The sequence below is a fragment of the Anolis sagrei genome, chromosome 10 (assembly GCF_037176765.1).
Source record: "Anolis sagrei isolate rAnoSag1 chromosome 10, rAnoSag1.mat, whole genome shotgun sequence".
NCBI classification, from domain to species: Eukaryota; Metazoa; Chordata; class Lepidosauria; order Squamata; family Dactyloidae; genus Anolis; species Anolis sagrei.
In genome coordinates this window covers 13,209,633-13,231,672 of record NC_090030.1, presented here as the reverse complement: position 1 = coordinate 13,231,672, position 22,040 = coordinate 13,209,633, and the positions used below count along the sequence as shown (strand labels likewise).

The window sequence follows — 22,040 nt, the reverse complement described above, 5'->3', positions numbered from 1 at the left end:
TGAGTGGAAGCTGGGGTGGGAAGAAGAGGCGGGTGCTGCTTTTGCCGCCTTCCTGGGTGTAACGCCCGAGGCAGGCACGCATCGTCTTGTGTGAAAGGGAGACACGCGTCCAGGGCCAGGGCGAGAGCGAGCGCCCCCTCCCTCCTTCCCTCGCGCTCCGCTGTTCTTTTTCCCCGGCCGCCCTCCCTCTGGAAGATGGCCCCTCTCTCTCTCTCTCTTCGGAGCGCGCGCGCCCGCTGTTCCTTCCACGGGGCTGCCTCCCCCCCGGGGTTGAGGGGCGGGGGCAAATATAAGAGGAGAAAGAGAGGAGAGACTTCTCTCCCGGCCCGGCGCTGATCTCGAGCCCGGATTGGCCGCTGTCTCGGCTGACGTCACGATCATGATGAGAATTAATGATCGGAGGCGCTGATTTCATTGTGACGCCGGGACCGAGCCAGCCGAAACCGGCTGAATCCGGCGCCCTGGGCCCCCCCGGAGCGGCCCCGCCCGTCCCACAGAGCACGGTGGGTGCAGCGGAAGGGGGGCGCGGGTTTTTTGTGAGGGGGGGGGAGAGCGAGCAGCCCCTCCCCTCCTGAAGGGCCGGGTGGGGGAGGGGAGAGGAAGGAAGGAAGGAAGACGCCGGCGCTGCCTTCCCTCAGCTTCGAGCTCGCGCCTAGCCTGGGCTCCACAGCGCATGCGCGGCGGCGGTGGCGGCGGCACCGCTTGGGCCACCAACTTGCGGCAGGAAGACACAGGCGCCCGCTGCCTGTTGCTAGTGAAAAGCGCATGCGCGGGGTAGAGCGGAAAGCCAAGGCTGCCCGCACTGGGCAGCCTTGGCTTTCCGCTCTACCCCGCGCATGCGCTTTTCACCCATCGCGCTCTCACTGCAAAGGCAGGTGGCTGCAACGAACTCCACTGCGCATGCGCATATTGAGGCTCCTCTTTTTTGTTGTTGTTGGCGCATGCTCGTAATGCTTAAAGGGGCAGATTTTTTTTCTCTCTCCCCCCCCCCCCCCTTTTTAAAAATCATTTGGAAGTTTAATTGGGAAGCAGTAAAGGCCCTTTCCACACAGCTGAATAGAATCCCACATTTTATGCTTTGAACTGGAATATAGGCCCCTTCCATACCACTGTATAAAACCCACATTGAATTGCATTATATGGCAGTGTGGGCCCTTCCACACAGCCATATAACACAGAATATCAAGGTAGAAAATCCCACAATATCTGCTTTGAACTGGGGGGCCCTTCCACACAGCCTGATATCCCAGAATATCAAGGCAGGAAATCCCACATTATCTGAATGTGGACTCAGATAACCCATAACCTGGATTTTATATGGCCACAATATAACTGGGTAATATGGCGGTGTGGACACAGATAACCCAATTCAAAGCAGATAGATATTGTGGGATTTTCTGCCTTGATATTCTGGTATATAAGGCTTTGTGGAAGGGCCCCAGAATATCAAGGCAGAAATATTACAATATCTGCTTTGAACTGGGTTATCTGAGTCCACACTGCCAGTTCAAAGCAGATAATGTGGAATTTTATTCAACTTTGTGGAAGGGGCCTCAGATATTGTGGATTATCTGTCTTGATATTCGGGGTTATATGGATGTGTAGAAGGGCTTTCTGCTTTTAATTGGATTATATGAGTGTGCACTGCCGGGTAATCTGGGACAAACAGAAAACCTACTATCAGATCCTGGGATATAGGTCCTGTCTGGAAGGGTCCTAAGGCCATATAAAATCCAGATTATGTGCTTTGAATTGGATTATATGGCAGTCTAGACTCATATAATCCAGTTCAAAGGAGATAATGTGAATGGTCTGCTTTGATAATCTGAATTGTATGGCAGTGTAGAAGGAGCCCAAGGGCCCTTCCACACAACTTTATGAAATCCACATTGAACTGGATTATATGGCAGTATGGACTCAGATAACCCAATTAAAAACAGATATTGTGGGATTTTCTGCCTTGATATTCAGGGTTATATGGCTGTGTGGAAGGGTCATCAGGGCCCTTCCAAACAGCCCTATATTCCAGAATATCAAGGCAGAAAATCCCACAATATCTGCTTTAAACTGGGTTATCTGAGGACCTTTCCACACAGCCCTATATCCCAGAGTGTCAAGGCAGAAAATCCCACAATTTCTGCTTTAAACTGGGTTTTCTGAGGACCTTTCCACACAGCCCTATATCCCAGAATATCAAGGCAGAAAATCCCACAATATCTGCTTTGAACTGGGCTATCTGAGTCCACAGTCAGATAATGTGGGATTTTCTGCCTTGATATTCTGGGATATAGGGCTGTGTGAAAGGGCCCGAAGACTGGAAATGAAAGGGTGCTTGTGGTGTTAGCTTTCCTAATAGAAGTAACAGTTAAGTGTTACACTGTATTTTTTAAAGACACATTTTATCCATGCCACCCATTACAGAAATGTTTGGATTTAAGAGAGGACACTATATGGATGAGCATCATAACATAAAATCACACTGAAACAATAAATGCAACATTTGTTGTTATTAACTTCCATTGAGTCATCCTTCCCACAACAGTCTCGCTCAGCTCTTGTAGACTCAGTGCAAATATGATATGTGTTGTTGAAACCTTTCATGGCTGGTTGCTGTGAGTTTTCCGGGCTGTATGGCCATGTTCCAGTAGCATTCTCTCCTGACATTTCATCTGCATCTGTGGCAAACATCCTCAGAGGTCTGCTGGAAATGAGGGGTGTGTGTGTGTATGTATGTGTCATATATGTCTGTTATCTATACCTGTGGAATGTCCAAGGTTTGGGAAAGAACCCTTGTCTGTTTGAAGCAAGTGTAAATGTTGCAATTGGCAAGCTTCATTAGCATTGAATAGCCTTGCAACTGCAAAGCCAATCAGTGTTGTTGCCTGGAGGCATCCTTTGCTTGGGAGGTGTTAACTGGCACTTGATTGTTTGCTGTCTGGAGTTCCCCCTGTTTCTGAGTGGTGTTCTTTATTTCCTGTCTTGATTCTGGTGTTTTGTTTTTTTTAAATACTGTTATTAAATTAATACATTTACACTTGCTTCAGACAGACAACTGTTCTTTCCCCCACCCCGGACAGTCCACAGATACACTCCACTGGTGGAGGCTCCTTCTTTGGAGGCTTTTAAACAGAGGCTGGATGGCCATCTGTCAGGGGTGCTTTGAATGCAATATTCCTGCTTCTTGGTAGGGGGTTGGACTGGATGGTCCATGAGGTCTCTTCCAACTTTATGATTCTATGATTCTACTTGCCTCGTTTACATACTGAAGCTGTTTGCCACAGGTGAAACGTCAGGAGAGAATGCTACTAGAACATGGCAGTGTAGAAGGGGCCTTGGATTGGGGTGGATGAAAGGACAAGAGGGAATAATAATAATAATAATAATAATAATAATAATAATAATAATAAGTGGCAGGCTGCATCTACACTAGAATTAATGCAGTTTGACACCGCTTCAAATACTATTTATTTATTTTTATTTATTTACGACATTTATATTCCGCCCTTCTCATCCCGAAGGAGACTCAGAGCGGCTTACTATCTATCGATCTATCGATCTATCAATCTATCCATACATATACACACACAATATATATTATATTATTAGCATAGTACATTATCAGTATTATATATTACTATATTGTACTATACCATTATATTGTAATAGTATTAGTAATATTACATGCAATATAAAATACTAGGCTATGGAACCAAGGGACATCGTCTTACGAGGTATTGAACCTTCTCTGCCAAAGACTGCTAATGCCTCACCAAACTACAGATCCCAGCAATTCATAGCTTTGAGCCTTGGTAGTTAAAGTAGTTTCAAACTTCATTCATTCAACAGTGTACATGCATTTCCACTGAAACCTTACAATAGATAAGAGTCCAGTTTTAGTTGCTGGTGTATTCCAGGTGCTTGCTCAGCCGACTGTATCAATACTTATCACAAATTTATACTAGAATATATTTCCACCTAATTGGCTAAAATAATTGCTGCGCTTTGTGATATGCAATAGATTGATTAAAGCCTAAAAATAATATGGCACACACATTAAATGGAAAGCAAATCATCCTGTCAGTAATAAAAATGAAAAATTTAAAAATATCTCATTGCTATCTGATGTAAAAAGTAGCAGGAGGCAAAGTAGGCGATTGTCTCATTAAATAGAACTTCAACTTTTTGGGGATTATGGCTAAGGTATTCTTGGAATTGTAGTCCCAGTTTTCCCTAAATGTTAGAAGCATATATGGCAACTGGTTCCAGAAAGAAAGAGCCAACTTTATGTGCCATTTCCTCTTACTACCTATCTCTTCAAAGCAGGAGTATTTTCATCCATTTTTCATTCAGAACAGTTTTGTGCAGGGAAAGATTTCCTATTCATAATAGATGTGGGTTGTTTATGGCTTTACAGCTCTCAACCAAAGTCCTGAATTGTGTATACGGATATCAATCTGGAAACATAGTATGCCCCACTCTATAGCTTAAGATACAGGCACATCTCGAATTCATGAATTAGACGTGTTGCTGGGTTTAATTACAAGTTTGATGCCAGAGGTGGAAAGAACATGGAAAGAAAAGGCATGTGATCATACATATGAGAGCCAAGTCAGGCATGGTTTGTGCAAGCGCACACAATTTATTTATTTATTTATTTATTTACAGTATTTATATTCTGCCCTTCTCACCCCACAGGGGACTCAGGGCAGATTACAATATACATATACATGGCAAACATTCAATGCCATAGACACACAACATATATAGACACAGAGGCTATTTAACATTCCAGCTTTTTCAAGAGGGTAGTCTGGTCACCAGGGGAGCTGTTGCTTCACCGTCCATTTGTGACACTGGTGAAGTACTTCCTCATTCTTTGCATGCTTGTTGGAGATTTTTATGGCATCGTAAATTAGCTTCCCCGCATAAGCGGTACCTAAATTTTCTACTTGACAGATGCAACTGTCTTTCGGGCTGCAAAGGTTGACAGCAAGCTACACAAAATGGTCAGAAGCTCACTCTGACCCGGGCTGGCTTCGAACTCATGATCTTTTTGGTCAGTAATGATCTTAATGCAGCTGACTCCCAGCCAGTCCCGGTGCACAATGATTTTGAACCTTCTAGAGGCCACTTGAAAGTGCAGCTAAAGGTCCAACTTTACAGGTTTGGCTCCTGAAAAAAAGACTTCGGCCCTTTCTGTACTGCCATGTAATCCAGATTATCAAAGCAGATAATCACATTATCTGCTTTGAACTGGATTATATGAGTCTACACTGCCATATAATCCAGATAATCTGGAGTTTATATGACAGTGTAGAAAGGGGTCTTAGTGCCCTTCCACACAACCCTATATTCCAGAATATCAAGGCAGATAATCCACAATATCTGTTTTGAACTGGGTTATCTGAGTCTACACTGCCATACAATCCAGTTCAAAGCGAATAATGTGGGATTTTATTCAACTGTGTGGAGGGGGCATTCGTGAAAATAGCTTGACAGAGGTTTTCTTAACTGAGTGATGTATGTGTTTACATTGGAATGAATCCCTGTTAATCCCGCTACCATCATCAAACCTGTGTTCTGTATGATGTAGTGACTAAATAGAGCAAAATAGAAGGTGCCCTCTTGAAGTCATTCTCAAGTTCGGTCCACATAACCACACCATTTTCTACATTGTGAGGATAATAATGAGGGATTACATTATAGGGCTGTCATAAAGATGGTTGCAAGGTAATACTGCTTTAAATGTGGAGGCACAACATACATGTTTTCATATGTTTTTCAATGACTATTGCCATAACACAAGACAGTGATTGAAACTAGAGTGTTCCAAGGATGATTTTCATAGATTTTCTTTACATACAGTTTGGAGTATGACATGAAAACAACTGATAGATTTGCCTGGTCCACTGAAGAACAGATAGATAGGTGTTTTATCTAAACATTAAACCGATGTATAGATTTTAGACCAATGTATTTTTGAATGTGAGGATTGAAAGTGGTGATTAATTTTTTTCTGGCTATTTAGTGTAGCTTGCAAGCCCCTCCGTTTCCTACCTAGGCTGCATTAGTGGAGCTTACTTTCCGGCTTAAAAAAGGTTCTATCAACCTACTCATTCCATGCTGTCTTTATCCCCAGGGAAATGTTAAGATGGCTAAATGTAGTCAATTTTGTTAGGCAAGCATGAGTATGTTCAGCAGCTATTTTGGTGATCGTTTTGCTTCACAAAAAACACAGGGAGACTAACCACCTACATTAAATACAGTTACATTCTTAACTGTATAAGAACAGATCTCTACAATGCTGTAGTCCAGTGGTTCCCAACTTTTTTTTGACCAGAGACCACTTGAACAGGGACCACTTTGACCAGAGACCACTTGAACAGGGGCCACTTGAACAGGGACCACTTTGACCAGGGACCACTTTGACCAGGGACCACTTTGACCAGGGACTACTTTGACCAGGGACCACTTTGACTAGAGACCACTTGACTAGGGACCATTTGAACAGGGACCACTTGAACAGGGACCACTTTGACTAGAGACCCCTTGAACAGGGACCACTTGAACAGGGACCACTTTGACCTGAGACCACTTTGACCAGGGACCACTTTGACTAGGGACCACTTGAACAGGGACCACTTTGACCTGAGACCATTTTGACCAGGGACAACTTGAACAGTGACCACTTTGACCTGAGACCACTTTGACCAGGGACTACTTGAACAGGGACCACTTTGACTAGGGACCACTTTGACTAGGGACCACTTTGACTAGGGAGCACTTGAACAGGGACCACTTTGACCAGGGACTACTTGAACAGGGACCACTTTGACCAGAGACCACTTTGACCAGGGACCACCTTGACCAGGGACCTTTGACTAGGGACCACTTTGGCCAGGGACCACTAGACCAGAGACTACTTGAACAGGAACCACTTTGACCAGGAACCACTTTGACCAGGGACCACTTTCCAACATAAGTACCAAAAGGGTTATGAATCAGGTTTTGGTCAACTTTAGATTCAGTTTGGTTATTTGGGGTGCTGATTCACAACACATCAGCTCTAGTTTCTGATACAGAACACATGCCATCCAGTAGTCACCATCCGCTCACCCATAGAAAATCATATTTAACAATTTAGCACTGATGTGGTAGTAGTAATATTTCGTGGGTAGTCAGCCTCTCCCCTCCGGACATCCCCATTGCCTCGACACTCAGAGAGTTTCACGTGACCAGTTGCTCTTGTTGTCACATGGTTTTGAGGCAACGACATAGTAATGGTGAAACCACAGACCATATTTTTATTCTTGTGGACCACAGGTTGGGAACCACTGCTATAGTCAAATCAGTAACCCAGTTATTTTTCTTTTTTTTTTCATGTTAGGAGTGATTTGAGAAACTCATGTTTTCATGTTAGGAGTGATTTGAGAAACTCACTTCTGGTGTGAGACAATTGGCTGTCTGTAAGGATGTTGTCCAGGGGACACCTGGATGTTTTGATGTTTTACCATCCTTGTGGGAGGCTTCTCTCATGTTGCCACAGGGGGAGCTGGAGGTGACAGAGGGAGCTCATCCGTGCTTTCACCGGATTCGAACTTCCGACTTGTCGGTCTTCAGTTCTACCGGCACAAGGGTTTAACCCATTGCACTACCAGGGGCTCCAGTTTTTCAAAATGTTAAACTTATATTCAAGTATATACAATTAGCTATGTAGATGAAGCAATCACTTGTCTGGAAAAGGAGAATAAAGCACAGCCAATTGAAGATCTGTAAGATGTGCACCATTACATATGGCAAAGATTTTTTTAAAAAAATAATAGGAGATGTAAGGATTTGCTGGTATCAGACCATCTGTACATTAATATTCAATCTGATAAATTCACCCGCATGATTTATTGACCACCAAATCCAGTGAGAATCTTTTGAAGATTCTCTTGCTATTGATTTTTTCCACTGCTTTTGATTGCTGGCTGCAGTGGAAGTTTCAGAAACGAGTGTCCGCTTCATATACAGTTATTGACTTCTCAGTCAAAACTGATATTATTCCTTCTATCCAAAAAGGGAGTCAAGTATCTCATTTATTTCTCAATTGTGGGTGGATATGCTCGTCCTCAGGTAAAGCGGATGCTCTGCCCCTGACCTGTATCCCTTCCCTAACAGGTTTCTTAAACAATCTGAAAGTCTTAAAAGTATTCACATTTTCAGAGTATCTTCTTTTATTTTTAGATGAATCTGCGTTCTGTATTTACTGCAGAACAACAAAGGATATTGCAACGTTATTATGAAAATGGAATGACAAATCAGAGTAAAAATTGCTTTCAGCTCATATTACAGTGTGCACAAGAAACTAAGCTGGACTTCAGTGTAGTCAGGGTAAGTACTGAGGTCTTCCGTGGTCAAATTTACATGATAGTTTAACAAATACACCTGCTTTCTTATTCACCTGAAGTGCATGGGGCTGTTAAGAAATCAAAAGCTTCATTGCCAGATAAAACTACTCCTTTTCCCCCCTTTCTTTCTTTTGATAACTTTGTGTAGTCTTCTCTGTTGTCTGAGATAATGCCACCAGGTCCTTTCATCTTGTCCAAGCAACACGAGTCTCTCACATCTCAAGTTAGTGCTTTTGTTGAAAATCTGGCTTTTGTATGTTTTGAAAAATTGCTGTCATTTTACTACTCTTGATGTTTGGAGTTTTCTGAAGATGATTTCTGTGATGTACATTAAGGGCCATTCACCTTTAATGTACTTTCTTTGCCTTACGTTCACTTTCAATACAAATCTACACATTTACAGTATAAGTACAGGAAGAGTTGGAGCCCCTGCCGCAGTGGGTTAAACCGCTGAGCTGCTGAACTTGCTAACCAAAAGGTTGCAGGTTCGAATCCGTGTTATTTTGTGTTTGCTTATTGTATATTCTGTTATTCTATATATTGTATTTTGATATTATTATTTGCTTGTTTGCATTTTACTTTGTTGTATTGTAATTTTGGGCTTGGCCTCATGTTAGCCAAGCCGAGTCCCCTTTGGGGGGATGGTGGCGGGGTATAAATAAAGATGATGATGATGATGATTATTATTACTATTCTCAGAGAAGCAGTAGGTATGTGAAATGCTAAGCAATCAACTTTAAGGAAATGGAGCCCCTGGTGGTGCAGTAGGTTAAACCCCTGTGCAGGCAGGACTGAAGACCGACAGGTCGCAGGTTCAAATCCGGGGAGAGGCGGATGAGCTCCCTCTATCAGCTCCAGCTCCTCATGCGGGGACATGAGAGAAGCCTCCCACAAGGATGATAAAACATCAAATCATCCAGGCGTCCCCTGGGCAACGTCCTTGCAGACTGCCAATTCTCTCACACCAGAAGTGACTTGCAGTTTCTCAAGTTGCTCCTGACACGACAAAAAACAAAAACAAAAAACAAAAACTTTAAGGAAGAATCTGCAGCTCTATGGCTATTCCGGAGCCCCCGGTAGTGAGGTGGTTTAAACCGCTGAGCTGCTGAACTTGTTGACCAAAAGGTAACAGGTTCGAATCCAGGGAGCAGGGTAAGCTCCCGCTGTTAGCCCCAGCTTCTGCCAACTGAGCAGTTCGAAAACATGCAAATGTGAGTAGATCAATATGTACCGTTCTGGTGGGAAGGTAATGGCATTCCATGCAGCCATACTGGCCACATGACCTTGGAGGTGTCTACGGACAATGCTGGCTCTTTGGCTTAGAAATGGAGATGAGCATGAGATGAGTTGGACATGACTGGACTTAATGTCAGGGAGAAATCTTTAGCTAGATTAATAACTGGGGTGGCACACAGGCAGCACACAACTCCCATGTTAAGCCAGCTCCACTGGTTGCCAGTTTGCCACCGGGCACAATTCAAAGTGCTGGCTTTGGCCTGTAAAGCCCTAAACGGCCCCAGCCCAATTTACCTGTCCGAACGCACCTCCCCCTATGAACCATCGCAGAGATTAAGATCCTCTGGGGAGGCCCTGCTCTCCATCCCACCATTGTTACAGGCGTGACTGGTGGGGACGAGAGACAGGGCCTTCTCAGTGATTGCCCCCCGGCTATGGAACTCCCTTCCTGGTGAGATCAGATCGGCCCCCTCCCTCCTGTCCTTTAGAAGAATGGTAAAAACTTGGCTGTGGGACCAAGCTTTCAGGACAGGGCAATAAGGCAGCGATACGAAACTTTACCAGGCCAATTTAGATTTGACACAGATGACCAATGATGGTTTTAAAGGGTGTATTTTAATATTTTGATAAATGTTTTTAATGTTTATGCATACTCGTATGAATTCTTGTCCCGGCATTGAATGTTTGCCGTATATATGCTGTGCTCCGCCCTGAGTCCCCTTCGGGGTGAGAAGGGCAGAATATAAATGTTTTAAATAAATAAATACCTACCTTTACCTTACAGCAAGAGCTATGTTTAAATTGGCAGCCATAATCTTGCTAGGTAGTTGACTTTGTTGGGATCCTAGAAGGAAATGAGATGACTGTGGGCTCTTCCAGACAGGCTACATATCCCAGGATCTGATCCCAGGTTTTCTGTTTATCCCAAATTATCTGGCAGTGTGGACTCATATAATCCAGTTTAAAGCAGAAAACCTGGGATCAGGCATGTAGCCGGGGGGGAGCTCGAGGGGCTTCAGTCCCGTCCCCCGAAATTCTCATGGTGGTCCACGAGAAGGCCTTACTGGTGCATTATTTAAACTGTTATGTTTATACATATCATGACCTGATCACCATGCTCAATATATCCCATATGCATGGAGGTATTGGGGTAACGATACAAAAGGTTTGCTAGGGTAGACCCTCTTTCAAACAGACACCCCCCCCCCCCCCCGAATCAAACTCTCCCCCCCCCCCCCCCCCAATCAAAATCCTGGCTACGGGCCTGCCTGGGATCATATCCTGGGATATAGGGCCTGTCTGGAAGGGCCCAGTGCTAGTGGCAGAAAGAATACCTGCTACTGGTTTGTAAATACTGAAATAATTTATTAAATTAGCAACTAAATTAAATCTTCCCCTTTCCTTGGGTTAAGTCCATAGATTTCCCAACTAGTGATAAAATTAATCAACCCAGCAATATAATTGATTGAAGTTGTAAGAATTCCTGAAGGGGGTCTCTGGGGGGGGGGGGGGGGGGTCCTCTGCCCTATAGCAGCAAAAGCAGGAGGATCCCAAGAGAGGAGAGAGTCAGAGTGGAGGAAATGCATCACATGGCTCTGCGCTGGACGGCTTGCTCTAATCTGCTCAGGGCTAATTTTAGAAGCAAGTAAATGGTGAAGCCTTGCCTGGAAAGGAGTGGGAGAGGAGGGGGACAGTCTGTTTGCTTAGCAGGAGGCCCTTTAGGGTTGGAGACTCATGGCTCCCTCCTGCCCTGTGGTCCTGCATGGACGTGGTTGGATTCTCCCTGGGTGGCAAGCCGAGAGGGGCTGTGAGTCTTTTCAATTCCCCCCTGACTCTTACTGATTATCATGTTCTGATGTTGTGTACTATTACTTAGAGTGACTGTCAGCAAATCCCTTTGTTCTCATTTTCGTGCCTGTAATGTTCACAAAGTGCTAGGCAGTCACTTGCTTCACAAAGCAGAAAGTTTTCATCAACCCTCCTCCCGTCTCCTTTTTTTTTTTGGGGGGGGGGGGGCTTTCACACAGCTCTTTATCCCACAATATCTGCTTTGAACTGCGTTATCTGAGTCCACAATCAGATAATGTGGGATTTCCTGCCTTAATATTCTGCGATATAGGGTTGTGTGGGTTTCTCCTTCTCTCCTTCATTTCAGGGTTATAGGGGCTGTGGTAGTGCAGCAGGTTAAACCGCAAAGCTGCAGAATTTGCTGACTGAAAGGTCAGCGGTTCGAATCTGCGGCACGGGGGGAGCTTCCATTGCTAGACCCAGCTTCTGTCAACCTAGCAATTCAAATACATGCAAATATGAGTAGATCCATAGGTACTGCTTTGGTGGGAAGGTAATAATGCTTCATGCAGTCATTCCGGCCACATGACCTATGTTACATCCCGTATAGATTACTGCAATGCTCTCCACATGGGGTTGCCTCTGAAGACTGCCCGGAAGCTGCAATTAGTCCAGCACTCGGCAGCTAGGCTACTGACGGGAGCTGGGTATAGGGAGCGCACATCTCCCTTGCTGCACCAGGTCCACTGGCTGCCAATTAGCTTCCGAGCACAATTTAAAGTGCTGGTTATAACCTATAAATCCCTATACTGTTCTGGCCCAGTTTACCTGTCCGAACGTATTCTCCCCTATGAACCATCAAGGATGTTAAGATCTTCCAGAGAGGCCCTGCTCTCAGTCCCACCACCTTCGCAAGTGCGTTTGGTGGGAACGAGACACAGGCCCTTCTCTGTGGTGGCCCCTCAGCTATGGAACTCTCTCCCGAGCGAGATTAGATCTGCCCCCTCCCTCTTGTCCTTCAGGAGGCTAGTGAAATCCTGGTTATGGAACAAAGCATTTGTAGAATAATGGCTGAGACTGGTTACAGACACAAGTGAATGACCACATATGCGGACTGAATTGAACATGATTTTACCTTGGCGATTTGGTATATATGTATTTTAATCTTGTATTGTTGTATGATGTTTTCACTTGTATTAGTAGCATTGAATCCTTGCTGTAAGCCGGTCTGAGTCCCTCTACGGAGGTGAGAAGATCGGGATATAAAAGTTATAAATAAATAAATAAATATGGACAATGCCAACTCTTTGGCTTAGAAATGGAGATGAGCATCAACCCCCCCCCCACCCCCCCACCCCCAGAGTTGGACTTGACTAGACTTAATGTCAAGGGGAAACCTTTACCTTCATGGTTATTTCTTTGTTTGTTTGGGGTTTTTTTTGGGAGGATAGGTGGTCTGGAGCACTTTTGCACTTTTTTGTTTTTACTTTAAACCCGTGGCAACTCTTTATGTTAGTTTCCTATGTGAAGGTGTAAGGTTTGCTTCTGTACTGGGGTAACTTCAGTGGTTGTAATGTGTGATACTTGCTAACTATGTGGATCACCTCAATGCATGAAACATCTTTGCATCCGCTTCACATTACATGATGTTGGGAAATGGCTATTTCTCTTGTGAAGATTCTGCCGAGTTGTTCACATGGTGAATGGCTCTATCACATTGTCTTTCCATGATCTTCAGACAGGGATTGCCATTTGGGAATAATCCTCTAGACATTTGGCTGTGGATTCTTGTGTGATTACTTCCTAAGAAAATCTGCTGTGCTACAATTTCTGTGACAAGATAAATGATGTCTATGGAAAATGCATAGAAATCTGGCTTTTCTAGGATTTTTTTTTTATCATATCAGAAGCGACTTGAGAAACTGCAAATCATTTCTGGTGTGAGAGAATTTGCTGTCTGCAGAGACGCTGCCCCGGATGTGTTTCCATCCTGTGGGAGGCTTCCCTAATAATAATAATAATAATAATAATAATAATAATAGGGATAGTGCATCGTCAAGTTATTCCATGGTTTCGTATAATTATGCTGCGTTTGGGAAGGCCTGCTCAAAAAGCTAGGTTTTCTCCTTTCTTAATATCTGTAATTAAAATCCAATATTTAATTGAACTAACTAATAATGTAAGTGGTTTCTGGTGCCGAGTTTTTTTTTTTAAGTTTTCAAAATGTAATGGCATTGAAATCCAAGATAATAATAATAATAATAACAACAACTACTACTACTACTACTACAACTACAACTTTATTCTTGTACCCCACCTCCATCTCCCCAATCCATGCTGATACAGGTTTGCCACTGAACTTCAGCACTGCCACATACACATGGCAATGTTCCTTCTCAGATTTGTTCTGGAAAAGGAAAGAGATACAGTTTTGCAATATATTGCACTACAGTTGCTACCAGTGGTTTTGTGCCACCGTGAGTCCTAAGTGGCTTTTCCCATACTGAGAACTTAGCCTCCCTTTCATTAAATTACCCATGGATAGAATTTTTTGAATGCTTACTTACTTAGGCAATTCCCTCGTAGCTTGGTGGTCCTCCAAGTGTAGTGTCTTGGTGGTGGATCCGTAGGTGGCTGTATTTATTTATTTATTTATTTATTTATCGTGTCATCAGCAACCAGACATTCGTACTACATTTTTAACAAAAACAAACAAACAGACAAAACACAGAATTTGCAAGCTTGGTAGTTGATTAAATGTCCTTTGACCAGTAGCTGACCACCTGGAGTGATTCTGGTGTTACTATAAGAAGGTCCTCCATTGTGCATGTAGCAGGGCTCAGGTTGCATTGCAGCAGGTGGTCTGTAGTTTGCTCTTCTCCACACTCGCATGTTGTGGATTCCCCTTTGTAGCCCTATTTCTTAAGATTAACTCTGCATCTCGTGGTGCCAGAGCGCAGTCTGTTCAGCGCCTTCCAAGTCGCCCAGTTTTCTGTGTGCCCAGGAGGAAGTCTTCCATTTGGTATCAGCCATTGATTGAGGTTCTGGGTTTGAACCTGCCACTTTTGGATTCTCGCTTGCTGGGGTGTTCCAGCGAGTGTCTCTGTAGATCTTAGAAAACTATGTCTTGATTTAAGTCGTTGACGTTCTGGCTGATACCCAAACAAGGGATGGGCTGGAGATGTCACTGCCTTGGTCCTTTCACTATTGGTTGCTACTTCCCGGCAGATGTCAGGTAGTGCAATACCGGCTAGACAGTGTAATTTCTGCAGTGGTGTAGGGCGCAGACACCCTGTGATAATGCGGCATGTCTCATTAAGAGCCACATCCACATCCAGGTGGCTGTAGAGCCCTATTATTGATCTGCATGTTCTCTCGCAGTGAGGGCATAGGTTTCCAGGTGGTCCTGGTCAGGGTTGGCTTGATGTGCCTTCCTCTTGGCGCGTTTCTCCTTTTCACCCTCGTGCCTCTTTGAATTTTGCAGCACTGCTGGTCACAGCTGACCTCCAGTTAGAGCTCTCAAGGGCCAGGACTTCCCAGTTCTCATGTCTTTGCCACAGTTTTTAAGGTTGGCTTTAAGCTCACCTTTTAGTCTCTTTTCCTGTCCACCAACATTACGTTTTTGAATATATTTAACTGCTTTTGCTTGTTGGAAGAGCAAGTAGGAGCAGCCAGTGTTTATTGGCATCTTCACTCATTCTTTGTAAGATGGAAGTTGAAAGAATATTTATTTATTTACCACATTTATATACCACCTTTCTCAGCTCAAAGGCGACTCAGGGCAGTTCACAGTTTATTTAATTTTATTTATTTATTTTATATGCGTCTTATCATGCAACAATTTGATGCCTCAATAATTATAAGCAAATAAAACAATCATAACATACTGTTAAAAACATTTAGCATAAAATATAATAATATAGAAAACCGTTCAAAGCCATAAGAACATTGTTGTGAGCGTTTCCTTGTCAAAGTCATTATTCAATTGCATTGTCAAGTCATTCCATGATTTTGTATAATTATGCTGCATTTGGGAAGGACTACTCAAAAAGCTAGGTTTTCACCTTTCTTAATATCTGTAATTAAAATCCAATATTTAGTTGAACTAACTAATAATGTAAGTGGTTTCTGTGGTGCCGAGTTTATTTTTTTTAAATTGTTTTCAAAATGTGATGGCATTAAAATCAAAGAAAATTTATGGGTTTTTTTTTTGTCTAAACAACTATTTTTATACAGACTTTAAAAACCTTCTCTATAACCTGTTTCTAAAATGACCTGTGAAGGCTTCGTTCTGCATGTAGATATTAAATGGCTAGATTTCTCAAAGATTTCAAAGCAAAACAGGGCCTCTGCCACTTAGCTGTCCATTCTCAGCTTGGTGAGCCAGTTGATCAATAGCTTGTCTGTTTTCTTGCAACTTTAACAGATGTTTGATCTGTAATGCATAGCTGGAACTTTGCACAGTATGGATCGTAGGTCTTGTTATCCGTGCATTGATATTCTGTTTAATATATAGTCACTAAAGCTGGCTAAAAATTCACACTGAACTCTTTGGAGAATTCAAGGGCTGGAAGCCAGAAAGTCTATGGCTTAGCATCTTTTCTGTGTCTTTCTTAGAAGAGGGAGATAAAGAGATAAAGCCACTGGGGAATCTTACTCTCTGATAGCTTGTTTATGGATGGAGCATGGAATACGTGAAGAGGACAGAAGCTGGAAAGCTGTAATTAAAGTGCTTCAACACTGCAGAATTAACATGGTTTGACACCATTTTATTACCATGGTTCCATGCTATAGAATCACGGGAGTTGTAGTTTTGTAAGATCTCTAGTCCCCTCTACCAAAGGGTGCTGGTGCCTCACCAAACAACTCCCAGGATTCCATAGCATTGAGCCATGGCAATTTAAGTGGTGTTAAACTGCATTACTTCTACAGTGTAGATCAGGCATGGGCATATCTCAGTCCTCCAGATGTCTACAGACTGTTAGGAATTGTGGGAGTTGAAGTCCAAAACACCTGGAGGGCTGAGGTTTCCCATGTGTGGTTTAGATGCATCCTGTGACTACCTAGAGCAGTGTTTCTCAACCTGAGGGTCAGGACCCCTGTGGGGGTCATGAGGGATGTCAGAGGGGTCACCAAAGACCATCAGAAAACAAGTATTTTCTGTTGATCATGGGGGCTCTCTGTGGGAAGATTGGCTCAGTTCTGTCATTGGTGGGGTTCAGAATGCTCTTTGATTGTAGGCGAACTATAAATCCCAGCAACTTCCAAATGTCAAAGTCTCTTTTCCCCCAAACTCGACTAGTGTTCACATTTGGGCATATTGAGTATCCGTGCCAAGTTTGGCCCAGATATATCATTGTTTGAGTCCACATTGCTCTCTGGCTGTAGGTGAACTACAACTCCAAAACTCAAGGCCAATGCCCACCAAACCCTTCCAGTATTTTCTGTTGATCATGGGAGTTCCGTGTGCCACGTTTGGTTCAAATCCATCATTGGTGGGGTTCAGAAGGCTCTTTGATTGTAGGTGAACTATAAATCCCAGCAACTACAACTCCCAAATGATAAAATCAATCCCCTCTGACCCCATCAACATTCAAATTTGGGCATATCAGGTATTTGTGCCAGATGTGGTCCAGTGAATGAAAATACATCCTGCAAATCAGATATTTACATTATGATTCATAACAGTAGTGAAATTACAGCTATTAATAGCAATGAAAATAATTTTATGGCTACGGGTCACCACAACATGAGGAACTGCATTAAGGGGCCGCAGCATTAGGGAGGTTGAGAACCACTGACCTAAAAGTTAGATGTTCTTTATATGCCTGTTGACATAAGGAACATCTCTATGAATTTTGGCCTGACTGGAATGAATGTGGGTTAGAGACTTTGCTGACCAATGCTTTTGTTTCTGCAGACCTGGGTTGGCAACAAAAGAAGAAAGATGAGCAGCAAGAATGTGGTGGATTCTGGAGGGACTCCTTCGGGGACTGTTGCCAACACACTGACGGTGCCTCCGGAAGTGGCGGTCCGCAACGTGGTCAGCATTGCACGCTCCCAGAGCCAGCAGTCGTCTTGGACATCCTCCAACAGCGATGTCATAGTCACTGGCATATATAATCCAACCTCAACAGGCAGGCTGATGTCCACAAAACAGACGAACACACTGATGAATGATATGCATAAAAACTCTCTTCCGAGACCTCCTGGGAAAAGCGATCCCGAATTTCAGAGGCAGCACATTGCAGTGGCCCGGCAAGGCCCTCACTGCAAAAACGCTTCGCTCTTTCTGGGGGAAAAAACGATCATTCTTTCGAGACAAACGAGCGTGCTGAACTCGGGAAACTCCATTTATAACCACACAAAGAAAAGCTACGGTGGCTCTTCTGTTCAGACTGCAGAGTTGGTACTACCTCAGAAGCCTGTGTTGTGCCACAGACCCTGCAGAGTGGAGCCGATGGGGTGCCAAAGGCTCCAGAAGCCGGAGCACCCCATCCTTGCCTCTCACATGCCGTCCGGACAAAGGGCTAACATCAGAGATCCTTCCTGCAGCACGCACAACTTGGAAATACGGGAGGTTTTTTCCTTAGCTGTTACCGATCAACCTCAGAGAATCCTGGGAGGAAACGCCCAGAAGTCATTGCCTAGTTCAAGCGAAAGCAGTTGTTTATCAATTGCAATGGAAACTGGTGATGTGGACGACGAATATGCTAGGGAAGAAGAGTTGGCATCAATGGGTGCCCAGATACAGAATTATTCAAGGCTGAGCGGAACGTCCCTCAGAGTCCAGAACCCAGGCACAGGTCTGTCTGGGTCAGGCAGAAGCGTCAGCTCCAGTTCACATATGATGAATGCCAGGAACTTGCATGACAATATTCTGTATCACAACAGAGACTATCGCTTGCCTCCACGGACCTCCTTGCATACCGCATCCAGTACACTGTACAGCAGTTCCTACCCCTCAAGGAGTAACCTTTCTTCCCATTTTGGAGCATCCAATCAGCTAAGGTTATCCCAAAACCAAAATAATTACCAGGTAATTGGTGTTTTAAGACTCAAGACGTTAAGGCTGTTCTCTTTCTCTCTCTTTGTTGTAACACAGCAGGGGTTCCAGCTGGTTAACTTCATTGGCATGAGCTGAGTCTGTAGCATGCGTGCCTTGTCGAGAAAACTGTTTTGTGCAGAAAGATTGCATATTCTTTACTTAAGCACTTTTTCTCCCAGTCGAGTGGAGGCAGAAGTAAAAAGGCTGCTGGATTCCTCTAAAACAGCTTTCCAAACATTTCACATTGGTGACATGACCTTATTAGACACACACCATTTTACTCCCGAACTGGATGATAAGCCAATCCCTTATAAGAGATATGCACCTATACATACATTTATTTATTTAGTAGCCGTTCCCTGCCAAGCGTTGCTGTGGCCCACTCTGGTGGTCATGGGGGTTCTGTGTGGGAGGTTTGCCCCAATTCTATCGTTGATGGGGTTCAGAAAGCTCTGTGATTGTAGGTGAACTACACCTACAATCACCTCCCAGCAACTACAACCCCCAAATGTCAAGATTCTATTTTCCCCAAACTCCACCAGTGTTCACATTTGGGCATATTGAGTATTCGTCTTAGAGTTTGGTCCAGATCCATCATTGTTTCAGTCTACAGTGATCTCTGGATGCAGGTGAACTACAACTCCAAAACCAAAGGACACTGCCCACCAAACTCTTCCAGTATTTTCTGTCGGTCATGGGAGTTCTGTGTGCCAAGTTTGGTTCAATTTGGTGGGGTTCAGAATGCTTTTTGATTGTAGGTGAACTATAAATCTCAGCAACTACAACTCCCAAATGACAAAATCAATTTTTTTGAGTGAAGGACATACATTGGGTTGTTAGGTGTCTTGTGTCCAAATTTGGTGTCAATTCATCCAGTGGTTTTTGAGTTCTGTTAATTCCACAAACGAGCATTACGTTTTTATTTATATAGATTTATTGTATTTGTATACCGCCTTTCTCAGCCCGTGGGTAACTCAAGGCAGTTAACAGGGTAAAATTCAATGCTTACATATCATAAATACAATTAAAACATAACATATAATAAAAAATAAACATATCAATAAAATATAAATTCATAGTGTCTCCTTGTTAAAAACGTTGTCCGGTCTCATTGTTGTAGTTCCATTTTCCTATGTCAGTTATTCTGCATTTGGAAATGCTTGTTCAAAACGTCACATCTTGACTCGTTTCCGGAATGTTAAAAGGGAGGTGGCCGATCTAATATCTATAGGGAGGGCGTTCCATAGCTGAGGGGCCACTACCGAGAAGGCTCTGTCTCTCGTCTCCGCCAAACATACTTGTGACGAGGTGGTAACGAGAGCAGGGCCTCCCCAGACGATCTTAAGGTCCTAGATGGTTCATAAATGGCAATAATGAAATGTGTGGAAAGTACCATATATACTCAAGCATAAGCCAACTCGAATGTAATCCGAGACACCTAATTTTACCACAAAAAAACTTGGGAAACATATTAACTCGAGTATAAGCTTAGGGTGGGAAATGCAGCCGCTACTGGTAAATTTCAAAATAAAAATAGATACCAATAAAATTTTATAATGGAATACAATATAATACTACTAATAATAATGCAATATTATTATATATTTTATACTACATGCAATATTACTAATAATATTACGATATTTTGGTATAGTACAATATAGTAATATATAATACTGATATTGTACTATGCTAATAATATAATATATTGTATGTATATATATATATCTTGTAAGCCGCTCTGAGTCCCCTTCGGGGTGAGAAGGGCGGCATATAAATGTCATAAATAAATAAATAATAAAATTACATTAATTGAGACATCAGTAGGTTCAATGTTTTTGAATATTTACCATATTTCAAAGAAAAACAGTAAACTAACTCTGTAAGATGCAAAAGTAGGGTCAACAAAAACAATATGGTATCAACAATAACATAATAATAATAATAATAATAATAATAATAATAATAATAGAACTTCATTTGTATCCTGCCATATCTCACCATAGGGACTCAGGCTGGCTTCCAGCATACTAACAGGCAAACATCCAATGCCTGTATAAACAATGCAGAGGTAGATATAGATCTATAATTATATATACTAATTTCACATATGCACTTCTCCCTGAAACGTTTGCAAATCCCCTCTCTATATGTGCATTTCCCTCTTGCAATATTTGTAAGCCTTATATATCTATGTTTATATCTATCTAGACATCTGTGTGTGTGTGTGTGTGTGTGCATTTCCCCTGCAATATTTGCTCTCTCCTGTCCACAGACACACCTGTTTACAAAACATTCTTGATCTCTTAAGCCACAATTTCTTAAGAAACCATTTTATTTAATTATTATATAATATATACCATGCCTTTCAAATTGCATGGAGCCCCCGGTGGTGCAGCGGGTTAAACCACAGAGCTGCTGAACTTGCTGACTGAAAGGTCAGCAGTTCGAATCCGAGGAGTGGGGTGAGCTTCCACTGTTAGGCCCAGCTTCTGCCAACCTAACAGTTCGAAAACATGCAAAGGTGAGTGGATCAATAGGTACTGCTCTGGTGGGAAGGTAATGGCGCTCCATGCAGTCATGCTGGCCACACGACTTTGGAGGTGTCTATGGACATCGCCTGCTCTTAAGCTTAGAAATGAGATGAGCTCTATCTCCCAGAGTCAAACATGACTAGATTTCATGTCTAGACCAGTGGTTCTCAACCTGTGGGTCCCCAGGTGTTTTGGCCTACAACTCCCAGAAATCCCAGCCAGTTTACTAGCTGTTAGGATTTCTGGGAGCTGAAGGCCAAAACATCTGGCGACCCACAGGTTGAGAACCACTGGTCTAGACTTTAACATTTTCAAATTGTACAGGGTCTATCAATGAAAAACAGAGTACCCCGAACCGAAAATATTTGTACAGAGGGTTTTTAAAATAAAAGCAAAACAATTATTTTGGTTTTTTTTTTGTTGTGTCAGGAGAGAATTGAGAAACTGCAAGTCGCTTCTGGTATGAGAGAATTGGCCGTCTGCAAGGACGTTGCCCAAGGGACACCCGGATGATTTGATGTTTTTATCATCCTTGTGGGAGGCTTCTCTCATGTCCCCGCATGAGGAGCTGGAGTTGGTAGAGGGAGCTCATCCACCTCTCCCCAGATTCGAACCTGCGACCTGTCGTTCTTTAGTCCTGCCAGCACAGGGGTTTAACCCACTGCACCACCGGGGCATAAAAACATGAAAGAGTAAACGATAATACAACATATAACATATTATCTACTTGACACATTAATCATGAGCAAAATGCCTTCCTCAATAAAAAAAGATGACATCTATATATATCTGATTTGAGGAATTGTGACTTTAAAAGCTGTTTCTAATCAATTGTATACAAAGCTGATTAGATCCTGATTTGGAGGTCTGATTTCTTCGTAAACTGGTTTATGAAAGCCATGAAGCTTTGCTGAAACCAGGTAGAGGAGCAGAGCAGGGAGTGTGGGTCACTATATCTGAACCCAAAGATTTATGGAGAAGTAATATTGATGCTGAATGTGATAGAGGTGGGCACAATTTTATACTTGGGCCTTTTGATCA

The 22,040-nt window shown here is 43.1% G+C and overlaps 1 protein-coding gene across 3 annotated transcripts in view; it reads left to right on the top strand.

The window, feature by feature from the left end:
* The first annotated feature begins 305 nt into the window (after positions 1 to 305).
* Positions 306 to 22,040, top strand: part of HDX (highly divergent homeobox) — a 56,697-nt gene continuing 34,962 nt past the window's right edge. Inside the window, exons 1-3 of one of the 3 annotated variants that reach the window (XM_060756294.2) lie at positions 306 to 503; positions 8,230 to 8,376; positions 17,338 to 18,456. In XM_060756294.2, the coding sequence (XP_060612277.1) occupies positions 393 to 503; positions 8,230 to 8,376; positions 17,338 to 18,456 (1,377 nt within the window). In that variant the 5' untranslated portion in view covers positions 306 to 392. Of the gene's footprint in view, positions 504 to 8,229; positions 8,377 to 11,269; positions 11,437 to 17,337; positions 18,457 to 22,040 lie in introns of those variants that run through there. The other 2 variants (XM_060756295.2, XM_060756297.2) reach the window with 2 other exon arrangements.